This window comes from Mastigoproctus giganteus, chromosome 12 (genome assembly GCF_048544385.1).
Source record: "Mastigoproctus giganteus isolate SK-2022 chromosome 12, ASM4854438v1, whole genome shotgun sequence".
Lineage (NCBI taxonomy): Eukaryota > Metazoa > Arthropoda > Arachnida > Uropygi > Thelyphonidae > Mastigoproctus > Mastigoproctus giganteus.
Genome location: NC_143586.1, coordinates 37,081,768 through 37,098,512, shown reverse-complemented (window position 1 = coordinate 37,098,512; position 16,745 = coordinate 37,081,768). Strand labels below are relative to the sequence as shown.

Sequence of the window (16,745 nt, the reverse complement as noted above, 5' to 3'; positions counted from 1 at the left end):
AAAAACCTGGGGTTTAATCTGGTGACCTAGGTGGCCACTCAAAAGGGGACACAGTGCCCCATCCACTTGTTTGTTAATTTTTTTGGTTAGGGATTTTATGACATCGAGGACATGATTAGCAGAAGCACCATTTTACATAAAAAGAGGTGCTTTCCTTTGATTTTAGAATAAGCAAAGCCTTGTGAGGGGATAAATAGTTGTTTCAATAACATTTATCTTGAAATAAAATGGTCTGACAATCCCCTCAGAGCAAATTCCATCCCAAACTCAATACCTGGAATATTAAATTCCTTTTAAATAATGTTAAAAGTTGTCTAAAAATTCTCAAATTCAACTTTCCTATCTGCACTGTCCTCATTGTGTGGTGCAATTTTGGAATGTAAACTGAATCTTAAATCTTTTAAAATTCTTCTTATTGAAGTTTAGGGTAATTTTGGCTTTCTTGAAAGCCTTCTTGTGAATTTTAGATATTCAAACAAAAGTAGAATTATTTTCTGTTTGGCTGAAGTGTGGTCTTCCACTTTCTGTCTGTTCAAAAACTAGAGAGCCATAGTGTTTGGGCCATTCACTTTGGGTAATCATTACACTTAAATATTTGCAATAAAGTAGTTTTACTACAAAAATTCTATTTTGGGTAGCTGTTTAACCACGATGCACATAAAACTTTACTACTTTTTGCAATAAACAACAACTTCCTAAATACAATATTTTTCAAGATATTTTGTAAATGTGTAGCCTCACTTTTGGTGCACTCTCTATTTAGTTTGGTCAACAAAAATTTCTTGCCTAATGTAACTCTTAAGCACATTTGTATGTTATGATTCAAAACAAATTCTCAATCTCTGATTTTAAAAGTTGGTTAAAATTCATGTGTTGTACATATATCAATGTAGTGGGAACCAGTAGACAGGGATATAGTTGAGTTTTAGTGTTTGATGTTTTGAAACATGCCGTAACTGAGGCTGCAGAACTACTGTCATTTGTGTAAAAATGCTGTGTGTGCAAGAGAAGGCACAGGCACGGGTTTGGTTTGCAGGGAGCATATCTCTTGTCATGGTTCAGTGACACTTTAGATGTGTGTTCAACATGGAGGAGGTTGTCACAGCATCTCAGAAGAGTGAGTTGAAGAGGTACATGCTGCCTTTGTTTGTATCCTGCAGAAATCAATCAGGTGTGCATCAAGAGAATTGATCATGCCCCATGCAACTGTATATAGGGTCCATAAGCCTCCGTTTGCTTATAAATTGTAAATGTTTCAAGAAATCAAGCTGAGTGACAAACCACAGCGGCAAAAGCCCACTGTCAATATTTTTGATTGCATCGACCGTAACCATGATTTCTTGAGTCATGTTATGTTTTCTGATGAGGCAACACAGTGTTCAAACATTGGGTTCTAAAAATCCACACTCTAGATAGCCCAAAAGTGAATGTGTGTTGTGGTATTATGAGAGCAGCCTGAAACAGTGATAACTGCAGAAGTGACCAAACTCAATTGTGTTTTATTTGAAAATTTCCAAAATTGTAGCAACAAAAGACTGCTTTTATTCATTAAGGCTGATGAGCACCATACTGAAGTGTATTGTTTTTATTTTATTAGTTTCTATTCCAATTTGAAGAAGTAGCTACAAGATTGGATTTTCATTTGTGCCTTTCCCCCCCCCCTCATGTTTTCTCTTGAATATCAAATTCTAATTAGAAATTAAATAGAATTAAATATTTTTATTAATTGCAAAGTAAATGGATCTAGGAAATATTAATTTTCTTTTTATTGATTACTGCAAAACATATACATCACTGTATGGTAATCAGTAATAAACAGTTGCAATATAAAATTACAGTTGTCTTTTAAGTTAATATATACATGATTATGTAATATAAAAAGGAAAAATTGTACATGGGCACCTTATACTTTTAGACATATATGTACTGTAATTATAATTACAGCGCATATCATCACTACTGTTATTCAACTGTCATTATTTCGCTTCCTGTTAAAATATTCCATATTGCTGTAATACCCACCAGTTTTAAGGAGAAGGGATTAAAGACAAAACATTTGAAATAAAAAAGATTTCATATATTTTAAGAAAATGTTACATTCAATACTAAATATTGAACAATAGGTCTGTTAACCTTATTCTATATGCAAAAATGTTTATCTAATAACAAAACACTTATTTTATCATTTTTTGCCTTTTATAATCATCATTGGTGTCTCCCATATGAGATTCCAACAGTAGTTTGTCAACATATTTGGACTCCATTTTTCCCTGGTATCTTTTTTCCATTTAAGAAATATCTTGGTGAAACCTTTCACCGTGTTCATCGGAAACCACTCTCAAATTTTCAGGAAAAAAGTCTAAATTGGAATGTAGGAATTTTTTTTTTTTTTTTATGTAAACCCCAAACACGGGAGGTATTAGAACCTATAGTACTTAGTACCGTGCTTGGGTTGGAGGTTGAGAAGACGAAAGAAGATATTTGTTGACATCGGACTTGAACTTCTGTAGACTGTAATTTTCAGGAAATACGTTGGTGCCTCTGTGGGAAGGAGCAGCAGTGCGTAGCACACGCTTCTTGATTAGACCAGGGTTCAAGGATGTCCCCACCAAATACAGAGGATGCGGAAAGGTCAGAGAATGACCACTGCATATCCCGGAACAATATGGCCTTAGTTGCTAATGCTTCTAAAAACCAAATAACAAACCATCATCCTCAGTGAGTGATCAGAGAGAAAACTGGATAACCAATTACTAAAAACAGTTGGCAAACCATAAGATGGAAGCTTGTTTAGAAGACCTTTATGCCAAACACAATTGAAAGCCTTTGAGATGTCAAGAGCAACTACTTGTGTTTCACAGAACCTTTCCATTGAATTAGTCCATAAATGGGTAACATAAGCCAGAATATCACCAGTGGATCGACACTGACGGAATCCATACTGGCGATCATTGATCAGACGGACAGTTTCTAGGTAGTTTAAGAGTTTGCGGTTAATTGATTTCTCCTTTACTTTAGAAAGAGTAGAAGTAATTGCAATAGGACGATAATTGGATGGGAGGGATTTGTCACCCTTTTTAGGAACTGGCTGGATATGAGCAAATTTCCAAGCAGAAAGAAAAACACCTTTGGAATAAAAAAGTGAAAAAAGGCGGCAAAGAATAGGAGTAAGTTCAGGAGCACAGGTTTTGAGAACAAGTGGAGAAATACCATCAGGACCTGGAGCTTTCTTAGCATCGAGATTCATCAAAATCCTTCTGACATCCTTTTGATGGAAGACCACAGGAGGCATTGAATGGAGCATGTTGGGAATGGTGGGAGGTGTTTTGCCAAGATCATTAATGATCTTGGAATAAAAATGGGATGCTAGCGGTCAGCTTTATTCTTGGCTAAAGTGACAACAGAACCATCTGGTTTGGGCAGAGATGGGCAAAAGTTTCGGCCAATAGCTTTGGCCGAAACTTTTGCCCATCTCTTTTGCCAAGAGACCAGAATGCTCAAACTTTTGCCAAGAGACCAGAATGCTCGGCTACCATTAGGGCAAGAAGCAAGTTTTCTACTCTTAGCCTGGTCAAACTCTAGTTTGGACTGATTAATAACTGCTTTACAATTGTTGCGAGCTTTGGTGTAGGCAGAAAATGAAACTGGAGAATTAGAAACAAGACAATTACGATATGCAACATTCTTCTCTTGAACAGCCTTTGCACATTTATTGGAAAACCAAGGTTTAGATAAAGGACGAGATTTTAAAATGGAGTGTGGGATAAAGGATTCCATTCCTGCAAGAATAATTTCACTGACGCGATCTGAGCAAACGTTGACATCAGAAGTTTTGAAACAGTAATCTGACCAAGGAAAAGAAGTCTAGCAGGTCATCCCATTTTGCATTCTTGTAATGCCAAACAACACGAGGTTGGGAATAGCCATGAGATAAAGGTTCCATTGGAGAAGAGACAACCACCAAATTGTGATCTGAAGTGCCTAAAGGACCTCTCCCTTCGACCGTGTACTTAGAAGGGTTGTTGTGAGAAGGGTTGTGAGAAAAAGATCAAGTGTATTGGCTGTATGATTAGGATTGTCCGGTATTCTTGTAGGTAAATGAATAATCTGTGCAAGGTCATTAGTCATTGCAAAAGCCTCAGCATCTCGACCAGCTGGAGTTGTGAACATTAAAATCACCGAGGAAAATTACCTCACTGTTAGGAAAGTTGGACTGGGAAAAGTCAAGTTGCAAAGAGAGGAAGTCAAAGAGCTCCAAGTGATTAGTGGAGTTGGGAGAATGGTAGAGACAACAGATGAATTTGACACAGTAGGTAGAGGGATTTTAAGCCAGAAAAGATCAAAGAGAGGAGATTCCAAATTGCCAAGTCTCTGACCGGGAATATGAGAACGGACATATGCACAAGTACCACCTTTGAGGCGAAACGAATCATACAGCGAATAATTTGGGCATCTGAGATGAGCAGTAGATGAATCAACCGATAACTGAGATTCTGTCAGAAAAAGTACATGGGGTTTGGCAGACTGCAAGTGGAAATGGACATCGTTGAGATTAGAATTGAGACCACGTATATTTGTGAAATGAATTAGGAAGTCCTTATGAGGTTTAGATCTTTTCGCAGATAAGCTTGCTCTATTAGTTTGACAATTCATGGTGTATTCAATAGTAAGAAAAAGTGGGTGGGACATGCTGTATGAAGTAACGAAATTTTTGGATATGGCGAACACATGGTAAGAATATACCCAGATCTTTGAGATAACATGGCCTCGACAATGCTCCCCACATACACATTACTCGGACTCCCTCCAGTCACTATCTGGCAGAGTAGAGGTAGCAAGATTATACACTAGCTGATCCAGAAGCCTTCTAGAGAGTTACCAACAGGTTCGGTCCAGTGTACTAACTGGCGGCCGGCCTGCGAATAGCGTTTCAGAGCTGTACCCTCGAAATGTAAGGAATGTTGGATCTCGCCACGATGTTCATCATAACCTCAAAAGTTATCAATCATACTGCATGATGGAAGAGATAGGGAAGGGTTGACTGGAACTTAGCTCTAGAGACTAAACATGGGTTCCACCACTTCAAGCCTCCAATAAGCAAAGTGGTGGTATTGCACCGATTGATGAGAGTCATCTTCCACCTAGTGAAGCTTTAACTACAGTATTTGAAAACTGAGGGCAATGAGAACTTTTTAAGCTCACGTCTGAGTTTTAGAACATATTTCCTATGAGAATCTGTCAAAATTATTTCAGGGAGAACATTCATACTGACCAGTGTAATTATAGTGAAATAAAATATTACAAATTGTCAGCTGACAAAATAAATATATATATATATATATATATATATATATATATATATAGAGAGAGAGAGAGAGACACAGAGAGAATCTTTATTTCAACCTAAAAAAAAAAGACGTTACAGAGAACGAGGAACCGATCTGTCAGGAAAAGTCTCAAATTCCGGGCAGCCAGTCTAGTGGTTGTCCTCAAGGCAGAGATAGGGATTCTCCAGCAGCATGTATCCCATACGGATGGCTCAGAGATAAATCCTGCAACCATTTTCACTCTGACGACCAACCTCCGGGAATCAGTAAGCTCAGAGAGACAGGGAACCCTCATTGCATTTACTAATGCTGTTGTTCTGGCTTGTAGCAGCAGATTGGATTTCAAATTAACCCATTTCAGTAGCCAATATTCAGATGAAATGAGAGGCTTTTTAGTCGTTTGGTTGGATGAGGCCCAGACTTTTGATGCATACATTGAAGGTGGGTAGGTAATTGTTCTGATGTATTTCTTGATTATTTTTGGATCTTTAATGTTCAACAAATTTTGTTTTGTTGTCCAACGAAGACTTGAAACCCATGAGGCAAGTTTATCCAGCTGCATATTAAAACAGAGTTCAGGGTCAAACATTACACCTAAGTCCAAATGTGAAGTTGTTGTTATTTGGTTTTTAGGAGCATTCGCAACCAAGGCCATATTGCTCCGGGGATATGCGGTGGTCACGGGCTCTAACCCCAGTCTAATCAAGAAGTGTGTGCTACGCAAAGCTGCTCCTGCCAACCTGGCTACGGAGGCGCCCACCCCCCCAAATGTGAAGTAACAATAGGGATTTGGGTGTTACCAGAAGTGGGAGCAATCACAGGACTGGTCTTCAGAAAGAGCATCATCATATTGGTCTTCCCGGAATTGATCGTCAAGCCAAAATGCTGTAGAAAGGAAGCAATTTCCAAAAGGCCATTATTAATGTGGTTAGTAGTCTTGATGAGGTTGGAATTGGGCCCGATTGAGGTAAGAATCTTAACATCATCTGCATAGGAGATGATTTTTTGGTTATTCCGCACCAGTGGGTCAATAATTGCTGTGAACATTCAAAGAGGATACCCTCCCCCTGTGGTTCTCCAGCAGTAACAGACCTCCAGTAGCCTCTTCCTCCAGTGTCAAGTCGCAACAACCTCTTGCTAAGGAGAGCAGCCTGAAAGCACCTCATGTCTCCCTTGATGTTATAGTATAATTATAATTAACAGCCACAAAAGAGAAGTGACATTCACAGCCTCAATATCTATGTAAGTTATGACACGTTTGTGATTGCTCTCGAACGCTGCTAGTATGCATTTGTGGTGGTGAGGAGGTTTGTAGTCGTCGATTGCTGTGAGAAAGCACAGTATGTAATCTTCTACATAAAAAATTTGGTACAATATGTTTTATAGGTGTATTTTGGAGTCAATTCATTGATATTATCCAATTGAAAACAGTAAATGAGAAAAATTAGTTTAATCACATAATATTTGAATGACAGTAGTGATAATATATTGTCTCTATGAATGTTAAACCGAATGTGAAATATTCAGTTTACCATTCAGTTAAACTGAATTTTTTGCACTCAGTTTTAACATTTTAAGGATTTTATTTTGAAATTAAATCTGAATTTTATTTCAAAAATTTCATTTTATGGTGGGGAGGGAATGAGAATTCTAGTTTCCATTCAATCTGGACGTACCAGATTGAATGGAACACTGTAACAAGAGATCTCTTAAGATCCCTTGTTATAGTGTTAAAATCAACCAAATAACAACTCCTCGTTGTGAATCTCTCCATGTAATACTTCATTTAACAGCATTTGTCCATTTTTAGCTTTCCTTTGAAGTATATTTAAACTGAGAGTATCACTGCACACCAGATATATGACCTCATTATATTGTGAACAAATTGTGTACCATTGATATATTTAATGGCAGCATTCTGCACTTTTTCCATTTAAGCTGTCATGTAGTCAACATGGGAAGACCAAATTGGAGCTGCAAATTCCAGGGTTGATCTGATATAAATTTTATAAAGACATAAATGATTTAAACCCTTAAAATCTACCAAAGCTCTCCTCAGGAAATCTACTTTTTAAATGCCTATTTAGTAATTTTGGTAATGTGTTGTTCATAGGATATGGTCTCCATGAAGGCTTTACTTATTTTAACTTATTTTACTTATTTTTACTCATTGTAGATGAAACTCTTTGTATTGTGGAATCATTAATATGTTTCTTACATAAAATATTTTACTATTGTATATTTGTAATTATTATTTTTATTTATTCTTATAGTGGATATTGCTATATATTTATTGATATTTTATTTTACATTTAATTCTAGCTTGCTGAATAATGTATTCTTGTATGATATTGCACTACCTTGTGTTGCTGATTATCTTCAACTAGTTCCAAAAAGGTCCTCCTTTATTGCCTACCTTGTTCCTCAACTGGCAGTACTTCAGGATAGTAGGCCTGCCTCTCCACTATCTGAAAATTCTTTAGAGGTGCCTCCTATCTCCAGAAATATGATTGGAGGCACACATTTAAACCATTGCAAAAATGATTCTAATGAAAGGAAAGTAGCCACTAACTTGTTTAGAACAGGTACTTACAAACTATCTGTGGTTTGCATAATTTATCTTACTGATATTATTACTGGTGTAGACTTTTTTTTTAGATTGGTAGTGGTGTTTAATATTAAATATTAAGTTGTATTATATTAAAGGGACTTTAAGTTTTTACATTAAGAACATACTTTAATTTTTTTACTTGCCAGATTTCAGCATTTCAAATGCCTTTATTTATTTATTTTTTTTTACTATGGGTTAATATATTTTATCTATATCAACTCGGGAAGTATAGCCAGATTATGAGTTTCACTGTGAATGTGAAGAAAAGTAGCAAAGAATTTTTTGCTTGTTTGACCCTAGAAGGAATGCGATGAACCACATTATTCCAATAGATATTAATAGCATAACTTTGATGTTGATAAACTAAATAAGGTTGATATGTTGATAAACTAAACTAAAGTTCAGGCTGTTGATAAACTAAATAAATATTTTGCATATACATACACAAAGAAGTTTTTAGGGAACTGAATACTAGAAGTATACTAAGTTATTACTGGAAGGTAAGTGATATTGTGATAAGAGAGAGAAAAGCAAAAGTGAAATTGTTAAAGATAAAATTAAACAAATTAATTAATGTCCGGCATTATATTTTAGATGCATTAGATTTTTATTCCTTAAATTAATTGATTTTTTTTTTTTTTTTTCTTTTTCTGTGATTAATGGAAGTGAAAAGTAAATTAAGAATTATCTTGTTAAAACTAATCATTAATTAATTAACTAAAAATTTAATAAAAATAATTGTTTTCACTACTTGTAGTTGTAGCACATGCCTCCCAGCATAATATTCACTCCTCGTTTTATATTACATTGTAATCGTGAAATCCAGCACCAAATATGGAGGATGCAGAAGGGTCAGGGAATGACCACTGCATATCTGCATATTCCCAGAGCAATATGGCCTTAGTTGCTAATGCTCCTAAAAACCAAATAACAGCAACATGAAATCCAACCCATAGTTAGGCTCTGTGTTATAATAAATTAAACAATCATAGTATACTGTCAATGCTTTAGTATTAGTAGTGCCAAATGGTGCAAGAAAGCAAACTTGTATGGAATTAGCTAAAAAAAGTTCCCACGTTAGCTTTTCATCTCCTCCAGTTCTAATAGTTTGTCTAGTTATTCCTTGAATTTATTCAAACTATCCACTAGGATTGGAAGAACTCGCTACCTGAATTTATTCATAAAAATGATTAATTGACAGGCAAGTCATAGCCAAGTGGCCATTAAGCAGATATCAGAAAAGATAACGTTCTCAGTATAAAGCCCAGCTTGTTACCCATATGACAGGTTGTTTACTGTAATAATAAAAAACAACATTTCACCAACACACAAATCATGAATGAATTTGGAAAATTTCCTTACTGTTTGATAAACTAACAGAACAAATATTTCAATAGATTCAAAAGATAAAAAAAATAATAATAAAATGAAAATGAAAAGTACCTAATTCACCAATGATTGCTTGGTTATTTTGACAGTTGTGACACAGTTCCGGGTGTAAACTGTTAAATACTTCGACATTTGCTGTGGTTAATATAAAATAAGCAGGTGTACTCTTTAATAACTGTATTATTCTTTTTACAGTAAAATCCTGTTACTACAAACTTCTCGTGGAAGCTTCAATCATTTTATTGTACCAAAATTTCATTTTATACAGTACTGCCATAGTTACTGTCACATGTGTTACTGCATATAGCCACAAAATAAAAAGACACAGGAACTCAAAACTCTGTGGATTTATTCTTGAACACCCAACAAATGAAGCAACACAATGCTCACTCAAAATGCCCTCCCTTATTTTTTTACACAAGACCTCAAATGTTCTGGTTATTCATCAATAGAATTACACACAACATCCAGCAGCAAATTGGCCACAGCATGCTCCAGTGATCTGTTCAGGCTCTCCAATGTGGCATGCCTTTTACCACAGACCATCCCTTCCAAAATAGCCCACAAACGGTAATCAAGTGTATTAAGATCTGGGCTGACAGGAGGCCATTCGTCATGATTAATGAACTCTGGCACATTCTCAGTCAGCCATGTTTGGGTGATCTTTGCCTTGTGGGCAGGTGCTGAGTCATGTTGGAAGATCCAGTGCTGACCATTGAAGAGAGTCTGATTGGGGAGTCTCACAAGTGGCTCCAGAATATCATTCAGGTACACCCTTGCATTGGTTTTCACCCCCTGAACACAAAAATGCATCTTTGTTACACCTTCATAGGAGATTCCCCACCAAACCATCATTGATGCTGGAACATGACCCCTTTCAACTCATTTAATGGCCTGACATGCCTCTGCAGAGCATACACCTTGTCATTTCAACGGGGGGATAGGGCGCCTCCGTAGCCAGATGGGCAGGAGCAGCAGTGCGTAGCACACGCTTCTTGATTAGACCGGGGTTCGAGCCCGTGACCACCAAATACGGAGGAAGCGGAAAGGTCAGGGAATGACCACCGCATATCCCCGGAGCAATATGGCCTTAGTTGCTAATGCTCCTAAAAACCAAATAACAACAACAACAACAACATTTCGACGGTTGTAACTCTCCTCGATAGTAAAAATCTTTTCATCTGTGAAGAGTATCTGTCGATGCTTATCATTTGCGTACCGATGCTGCAGTGCCTCTGATCTTTTGTGCCTCCATTCCATCAGAGCTGGAGTTAGGAACTGTCATGTTCTCCTGCGGTAGGCACTCATCCCTAGATCACTTTTGATTATACATGGCATCAACCTTGGCAATATTCCCATTTCTCTGGACATGATTTTCTGTTTTCATAGGGGATTCCTACGAATTCTGTTCTCCACCACCTTTATAGCTACGGGGGTCCTCACAGTTCTTCGGCAACTGGACCAGGACCTGGTTGATTAAGTTCTGGTTCTCTTTGCCTTCCCAGGGAGGGCCCTTATAAAGAAAAAAAATAAATAAATAAAATTTATTGAAATGGAGTCTGGTTTTTCAGTATTAATCTGATATTTGCCTGTTTCCAAGTGGTGGGGGAAAATTCCCTTTTGTAAACAGTTATTGTATAGCTGAAGTAGGTGGTCTGAGAAATCTTTTGCTAGTTCCTTTATCATTTCTATTTGTATGAGATCCTTTCCCTGGCATTTGTTATTTTTTGTTCTATTTAACATAGTAATTAGTTCCTCAGCAGGTAAAGGCATTTCAGCTTCCATGTTGTTATAGTCCTTATTTTCAGTACAGATTCTTGATTATACTTCATTGAGATGTTTGCCATCACTTGGAAACAGTGCATCTAAAACGTTAACTGTTTCCTCCCAGGTATGTGCAGTCTAACTAGCTACAGTATTTTTAGGGTTAACCACATCTCCTCTTGGCAGCTTATTGATAACAATGTTGTCACATTTCAAGGGTCAGCATTACCACTGGTTCCAACAAGCGTTTTCCTGGCCATTTTGATCTGGAATCTCTGAAAATGCTTCCTGGCCTGATTAACTCTTTGCCAAGAATTCTGCATCTCAGGACACCACCAGGAACTGCCTTTGATCTAGGCGCTTTTTTTCGTTGAGATATCTGGGGCTTTGATTATAGTGTCTGACAGCATTTTTAACCTGTTCATTTGGGTGGAGGTGGTTATTTATCTCTGGTAAATACTCATGTCAGGATGGAACCAAGTGTGTCTGTGAATTTGTTCCAGTGTGCTTTTTTAATATCAGAGTGAGTATCAGACATAGTCCAGTCCTCCTGCACTTTCCAGTCAGTAAACTTGTGACTATGGCTTGTGTTGCCATAGTTATGCCACTCACACTCTCATACAACATACTACTGTAAGTTTACAGATTGTGTGGCCGATTTAGAATCATAAGTGAAGTTGTGGTGATGGACCCCTCCATTTGCAGCCCATTTGTGATACCTGTTCTGTCAGGTGTGTCGATATGCCATAAGGGTGATCTACAGTTTGCATCCATTGTAATTAATATTTTACTAAGTATTAGATGTATTTGGATTCAGTTCAATTCAGTTTAATTTATTTCTCTACCTCTTGTGCTACCTGAGCCTTTGGCTCATCCACATTACAGTCCTTATTTATAAATATGCATAATAAGATACATATATTCAAAATCAAAAAAAAAAAAAAAAAATCATTTATATGGCCCAATAAGCCATATACACAACATTTAGGTAAGGTTCAAAATTTCATCTTAAAAATAATAATAATAATAAATATTTAAATAACTCTTAAACAAATATATATAATTCCATAAAATCGTCCCATAAAGCATCATTTGCACTGCATAATAAAACAATTATACATAATAATTCACAATCTCCTAATAGAATACATTCAGTTGTAAACCTATACACCTAAAATGTAAATCTTCAAAATAAATTAATTAAAAACATATATACAACTTATTTACACATGTACAACAATCATATGATATTTGCATATTTACAATCTCTTAAAAGAATATACCTTTTAAGAGATTGTAATCTGGGCATATACCTTTATAAATCTAAAACTTAAAATTCAAGATAAATTAATTAAAACCGTATTATTTAAATTCCATACAATATTTCCATAAATTTTGTATATATAGTGTACTTTATATACTAAATACACACCTGGATACATGCTAAGTATTGGATGGAAGAATCCTGGCCTGCAATATTGTGAAATAACATGGAAGAAAACAAGAGGTAGAGTAATATAGGTACAAGCTGCCAGTGGTATGCATAGGCTATTTACTTTGGTAACTGTGATATTTTTGTTTCTGGTAACTATTGCTACCTACATAGTGTTTGTGGTAACTTCTGGGGTATCCCTGAACCCTGTCACCATGGGTGTAGGGCTCCTGGATACATGCAATATCTATTTGGTGTTCTGCTGTGACTAATTTTAGCTGATAAAGTACTGCATGTACTCTCTGGGCATTTAGCTGACAACTTCAAGGCTTAATGTTGATTCTGATTACAAATTATGTCCATAATCTATTTTATGCTTTAGTTGTTTAACTCTCTTTATGTAGATCAGGCACTTAGGGTACTCACTGAATGGTTGAAGGCTAGCCCAGTAGATTTATAATTGCACATTTAACATCCCATCTCTTTTTGCATTGACTATAGTCATATACCCTTTTACTTCACAGTGGATACGTGCTCTCTTTTTGAGAGCAGGTGTGAACAACACTGCCTGTGTTTAACAATTGAATATATAAATATCAATAAACATGGATTTAGCTTTTCAGATTGTTTATGATGGTGGTACAATAATTATGCCAGCCCCGGGGGGGAAAACAAATTCGGTAGTCAGAAATGCCAATGGGTGCACTGGATGTGATATTGGACTGGAAGTGAAATTTTATGATGTCGTGGTGGTCATGACATTTAACCACAAAGGCTTAATTTCACTCTCCTCACCAGTAGGGAAAACTTCATTTTTCATGGTGGTCAGCAGCTCTTCTGGTGTTAGCATTGCTATAGTGCTAACATCATCCACCTAACAAACTCCCCAAATTCAAATGAGGACGTGGTTTTGTGAGGTTTGAGTTGGACAATGAGTGGATACTGACTGGCTGCAGCACATGTTGGGAAGAAAGTGGGAAAAGTGCAGATGCTATTTCAGAACAGAGACTGAATATCTGTAAGACAGAGATGCTCCTTAATTAACCTGACTGCCCTCTTTAGGATGAAATCAAGAAGCTTGAGATAGGTTTTGGGAAGCTCCCCAGGTGTGGGAACGATATTCCATGGTAGGGTGAATTTGAAATTTTTACAGTGATTACTTGTTTAGAAGAAAAGTAACACTGAGAGCAAAAAAAAAAAAAAAATCCGAGATCTTTTCATGCAGAGGAAGCAGCATTTGTAATGTGCTTATGCCGATAGAGAGAGAGAGAGAGAGAGAGAGAGATAAGAAGTCAGAGTAATCCCTAACAGAGACATGCGATCACTGGGAAACAATATAGGACTGAGTTTCAAGAGATTAAAGTTAACTAACTTTTCTTTGCTCCCATTAGAGAATTACCTGAAAATCAGCATATAGAAGTTTGTGGTGAATGGAGAAGTTGAGACCATTTGTGCAGTTCAAGTTTTTTTGAACTGGAAGGTAGAATGTTGAGTGCATTCTTTATACCATCATCAGTAAAACTATTGATAGGATTTCCAGTCAGGGAAAGAAGGTTGTTAATATACAAGAGTAACTAAGTTGAACCTTGTGGTACACCAGCATCAGTGGAAGAATTAGAAGACAGGGCACTGCTACCATCACTTGCAGTGAATGGTCTGATAGAGAGAAAACCGAATATTCATTTACAAAAAAAGTCAGAAATCCATAAGTTGGGAACTTGATTGGGGAGTCCCTAATGCCAAACATGATCAGAAGTCTTAGAAATGTCGAAAGCAACTGCTTGAGTCTCACCAAAATATTGCCAGTGGATTGATGCTGATAGAATCCATATTGGCAATCATTGATCAGATTGAAGGTTTTGAGATAGTTAAGAGTTAGCAGTTGATATATTTCACCATTACTTTGGAAAGAATAGGGGTAGGTGCAACAAGAAGGAAAAATACCGGTAGAATAAGAAAGTGTAAAGTGTTGGTATCGAAGATTGTTCAGAATTCTTCTGACATTCATCTTTCAGGAGACATTAGGAAGCATTAACGAAGTTTATTGGGTGTAGTAGAAAGTGGTTTACCAAGATCATTGATATAAGAGTTAGCAAAAAAATAGGATACTAGTAAGCCGGGTTTATCTTTAGCCAAGGATGCAATAGAAACATCAGTTTGGAATATAGATGAGCAGAGGGGGCTCAGCACCTCCATAGCCAGGTGGGCAGGAGCAGCAGGGCGTAGCACATGCTTCTTGATTAGACTGGGGTTCGAGCCCATGATCACCAAATACGGAGGATGCGGAAAGGTCAGGGAATGACCACTGCATATCCCCGGAGCAATATGGCCTTAGTTGCTAATGCTCCTAAAAACCAAACAACAACAACAACAACAGAGGAGGCTCATATATAGATGTACAAAAGTTGCATCCAATAGCTTTGGCAAGAGACCAGAATGCATAGATACCATCTGGACAAAAAGTAAGATTTCTATTCTTAGCTGAGTATGTAATGCAATGATTAACAACACATAGTTAAGTTATTTATTTATTTTTTCTTTTTTTAGTATTTTATTACAGTTAATACAAATTTTGAAATATTCTTGCATTCAGCAGGCTCAGAGAAAAAAGATTGCTGCTTTGAATCAAAATTACAAAAATCAACTTACCATATGGGGTTAAGCTAAAAAAAAAAAAAAAAAAAAAAAAAAAAACACAATGTCATGATATGCAGGTTTAATAGAAATTGTGAATATTACTTGCCAAGATTCCTCCTCTGCACTCATTATAATGGAATAAACAGGCGAATAAGAAAGTACGTTTCTTCGAATGATTATCTAGAGGTAGTTTTGCTCCTCTGAGCAGGAGAACAATACACCATATTTCACCTGAGCATTAGTGGGAGAATGTCACATGATAGATAAACAAAGCTGCCATTCATTCCATATACATACTAGTGGATTATCATGTTTGTCTCAATATTTCCCTTCACATTCTATGCAAATAGTCTGAACTGAGTTTGTTGCATGAGTCTTTCTCTTAACCTGTCTGCAAGCCCAAAGAAGCCTAGCCTTTTATTATTCTTTCACTTCTCTATTTTTTTCAGTGTTGGGATGAGGGAGATAGGGTTTGCCATCCCATAAAGTATATAAACCAACCATAAAAAATATACCCTTCGCAGGCATTGGTACATTTCTTGCAAATTCTTCAATTCTAAATTATAAATCCTTCAATCCACTGCTTTTGAGAAGATAAGAAATTTTATTTTAAATCATTGTTACATCAGTTTATTCCTTTATCCCTTAAATTTTCAGTTATCATATATTATTACTATTTTCCATTTCATATATTATGAAATGGAAAATAGTTATGTTTGCTTTTATAAGGAAAGTAATTAAATGTGTGACTTTATTTAAATGTTCAGCAGTTTTCATTTAATATTAATTTAGTAGAACTTTTATACTTTTCTTCAGTTAAAATTTATTCTGATTTCAGTCTGTAGATGGGTGATGACAAGTTTATCTCGGACACTCTCGTTTGCTCCACCTGAGATATTTCAAATTCTTCCAGTTGTAAGTACTGTAATTTTATTTTAATTCATTTTCATGATTGAGAAATTGAATGGAAAATTAAAATGTTTTTTTGTTTTCAGTTTTACATAATTTGTCCTGTGGGATTGTAGTCATAAACTTTTACCACCCCAAGTAAACAAATAAAGGATGGACTAAAAGCAAAGTGAAAATCTTATGTCACAAACATTATAGTATAGATCTAACTAAAATGTTCTCCATGACAGTACAATATAGTTGTTTTACTACTTTTCATTTGTTATAGAGGATTCCTCTAAAATAGTTGTTATTAAATTTAAAACCTGCTATCAGGACACATAACTTCCCAGATATTTTATTTTATGTGAACCCCAAACACGAGAGATATTAGAACCTATAGTACTTGATACCGTGCTCTTGGGTTTGAGGTTAAGAAGACGAAAGAAGATATTTGTTGACATTGGACTTGAACTTCTGTAGATTGTAATTTTCAGGAAATACGTATGAAGGAAGGTTGTTCCAGAAAACGGCAGTTGAATGAATAAATGAGGAAGATGAAAAGTTAGTTCTGTGTGTTTGAAGTTGGACAGTAAATGGATGTTGGCTAGTGGCGGCACGTGTTCGGACTGTTTTGAAAGAGAGAGCAGGAATTATAAAAGCCAATTCAGAAGAACAGTGCCCATGGAAGTATCTG

At 36.2% G+C, this 16,745-nt stretch overlaps 1 protein-coding gene across 1 annotated transcript in view; it reads left to right on the top strand.

The window, feature by feature from the left end:
- LOC150076901 (proteasome activator complex subunit 4-like) overlaps positions 1-16,745 on the top strand; it is a 514,513-nt gene that overhangs the window by 452,375 nt on the left and 45,393 nt on the right. The window contains exons 39-40 of the mRNA XM_090386346.1: positions 7,650-7,912; positions 15,999-16,075. Of these exons, the coding sequence (XP_090242472.1) occupies positions 7,650-7,912; positions 15,999-16,075 (340 nt within the window). The remainder of the gene's footprint in view (positions 1-7,649; positions 7,913-15,998; positions 16,076-16,745) is intronic.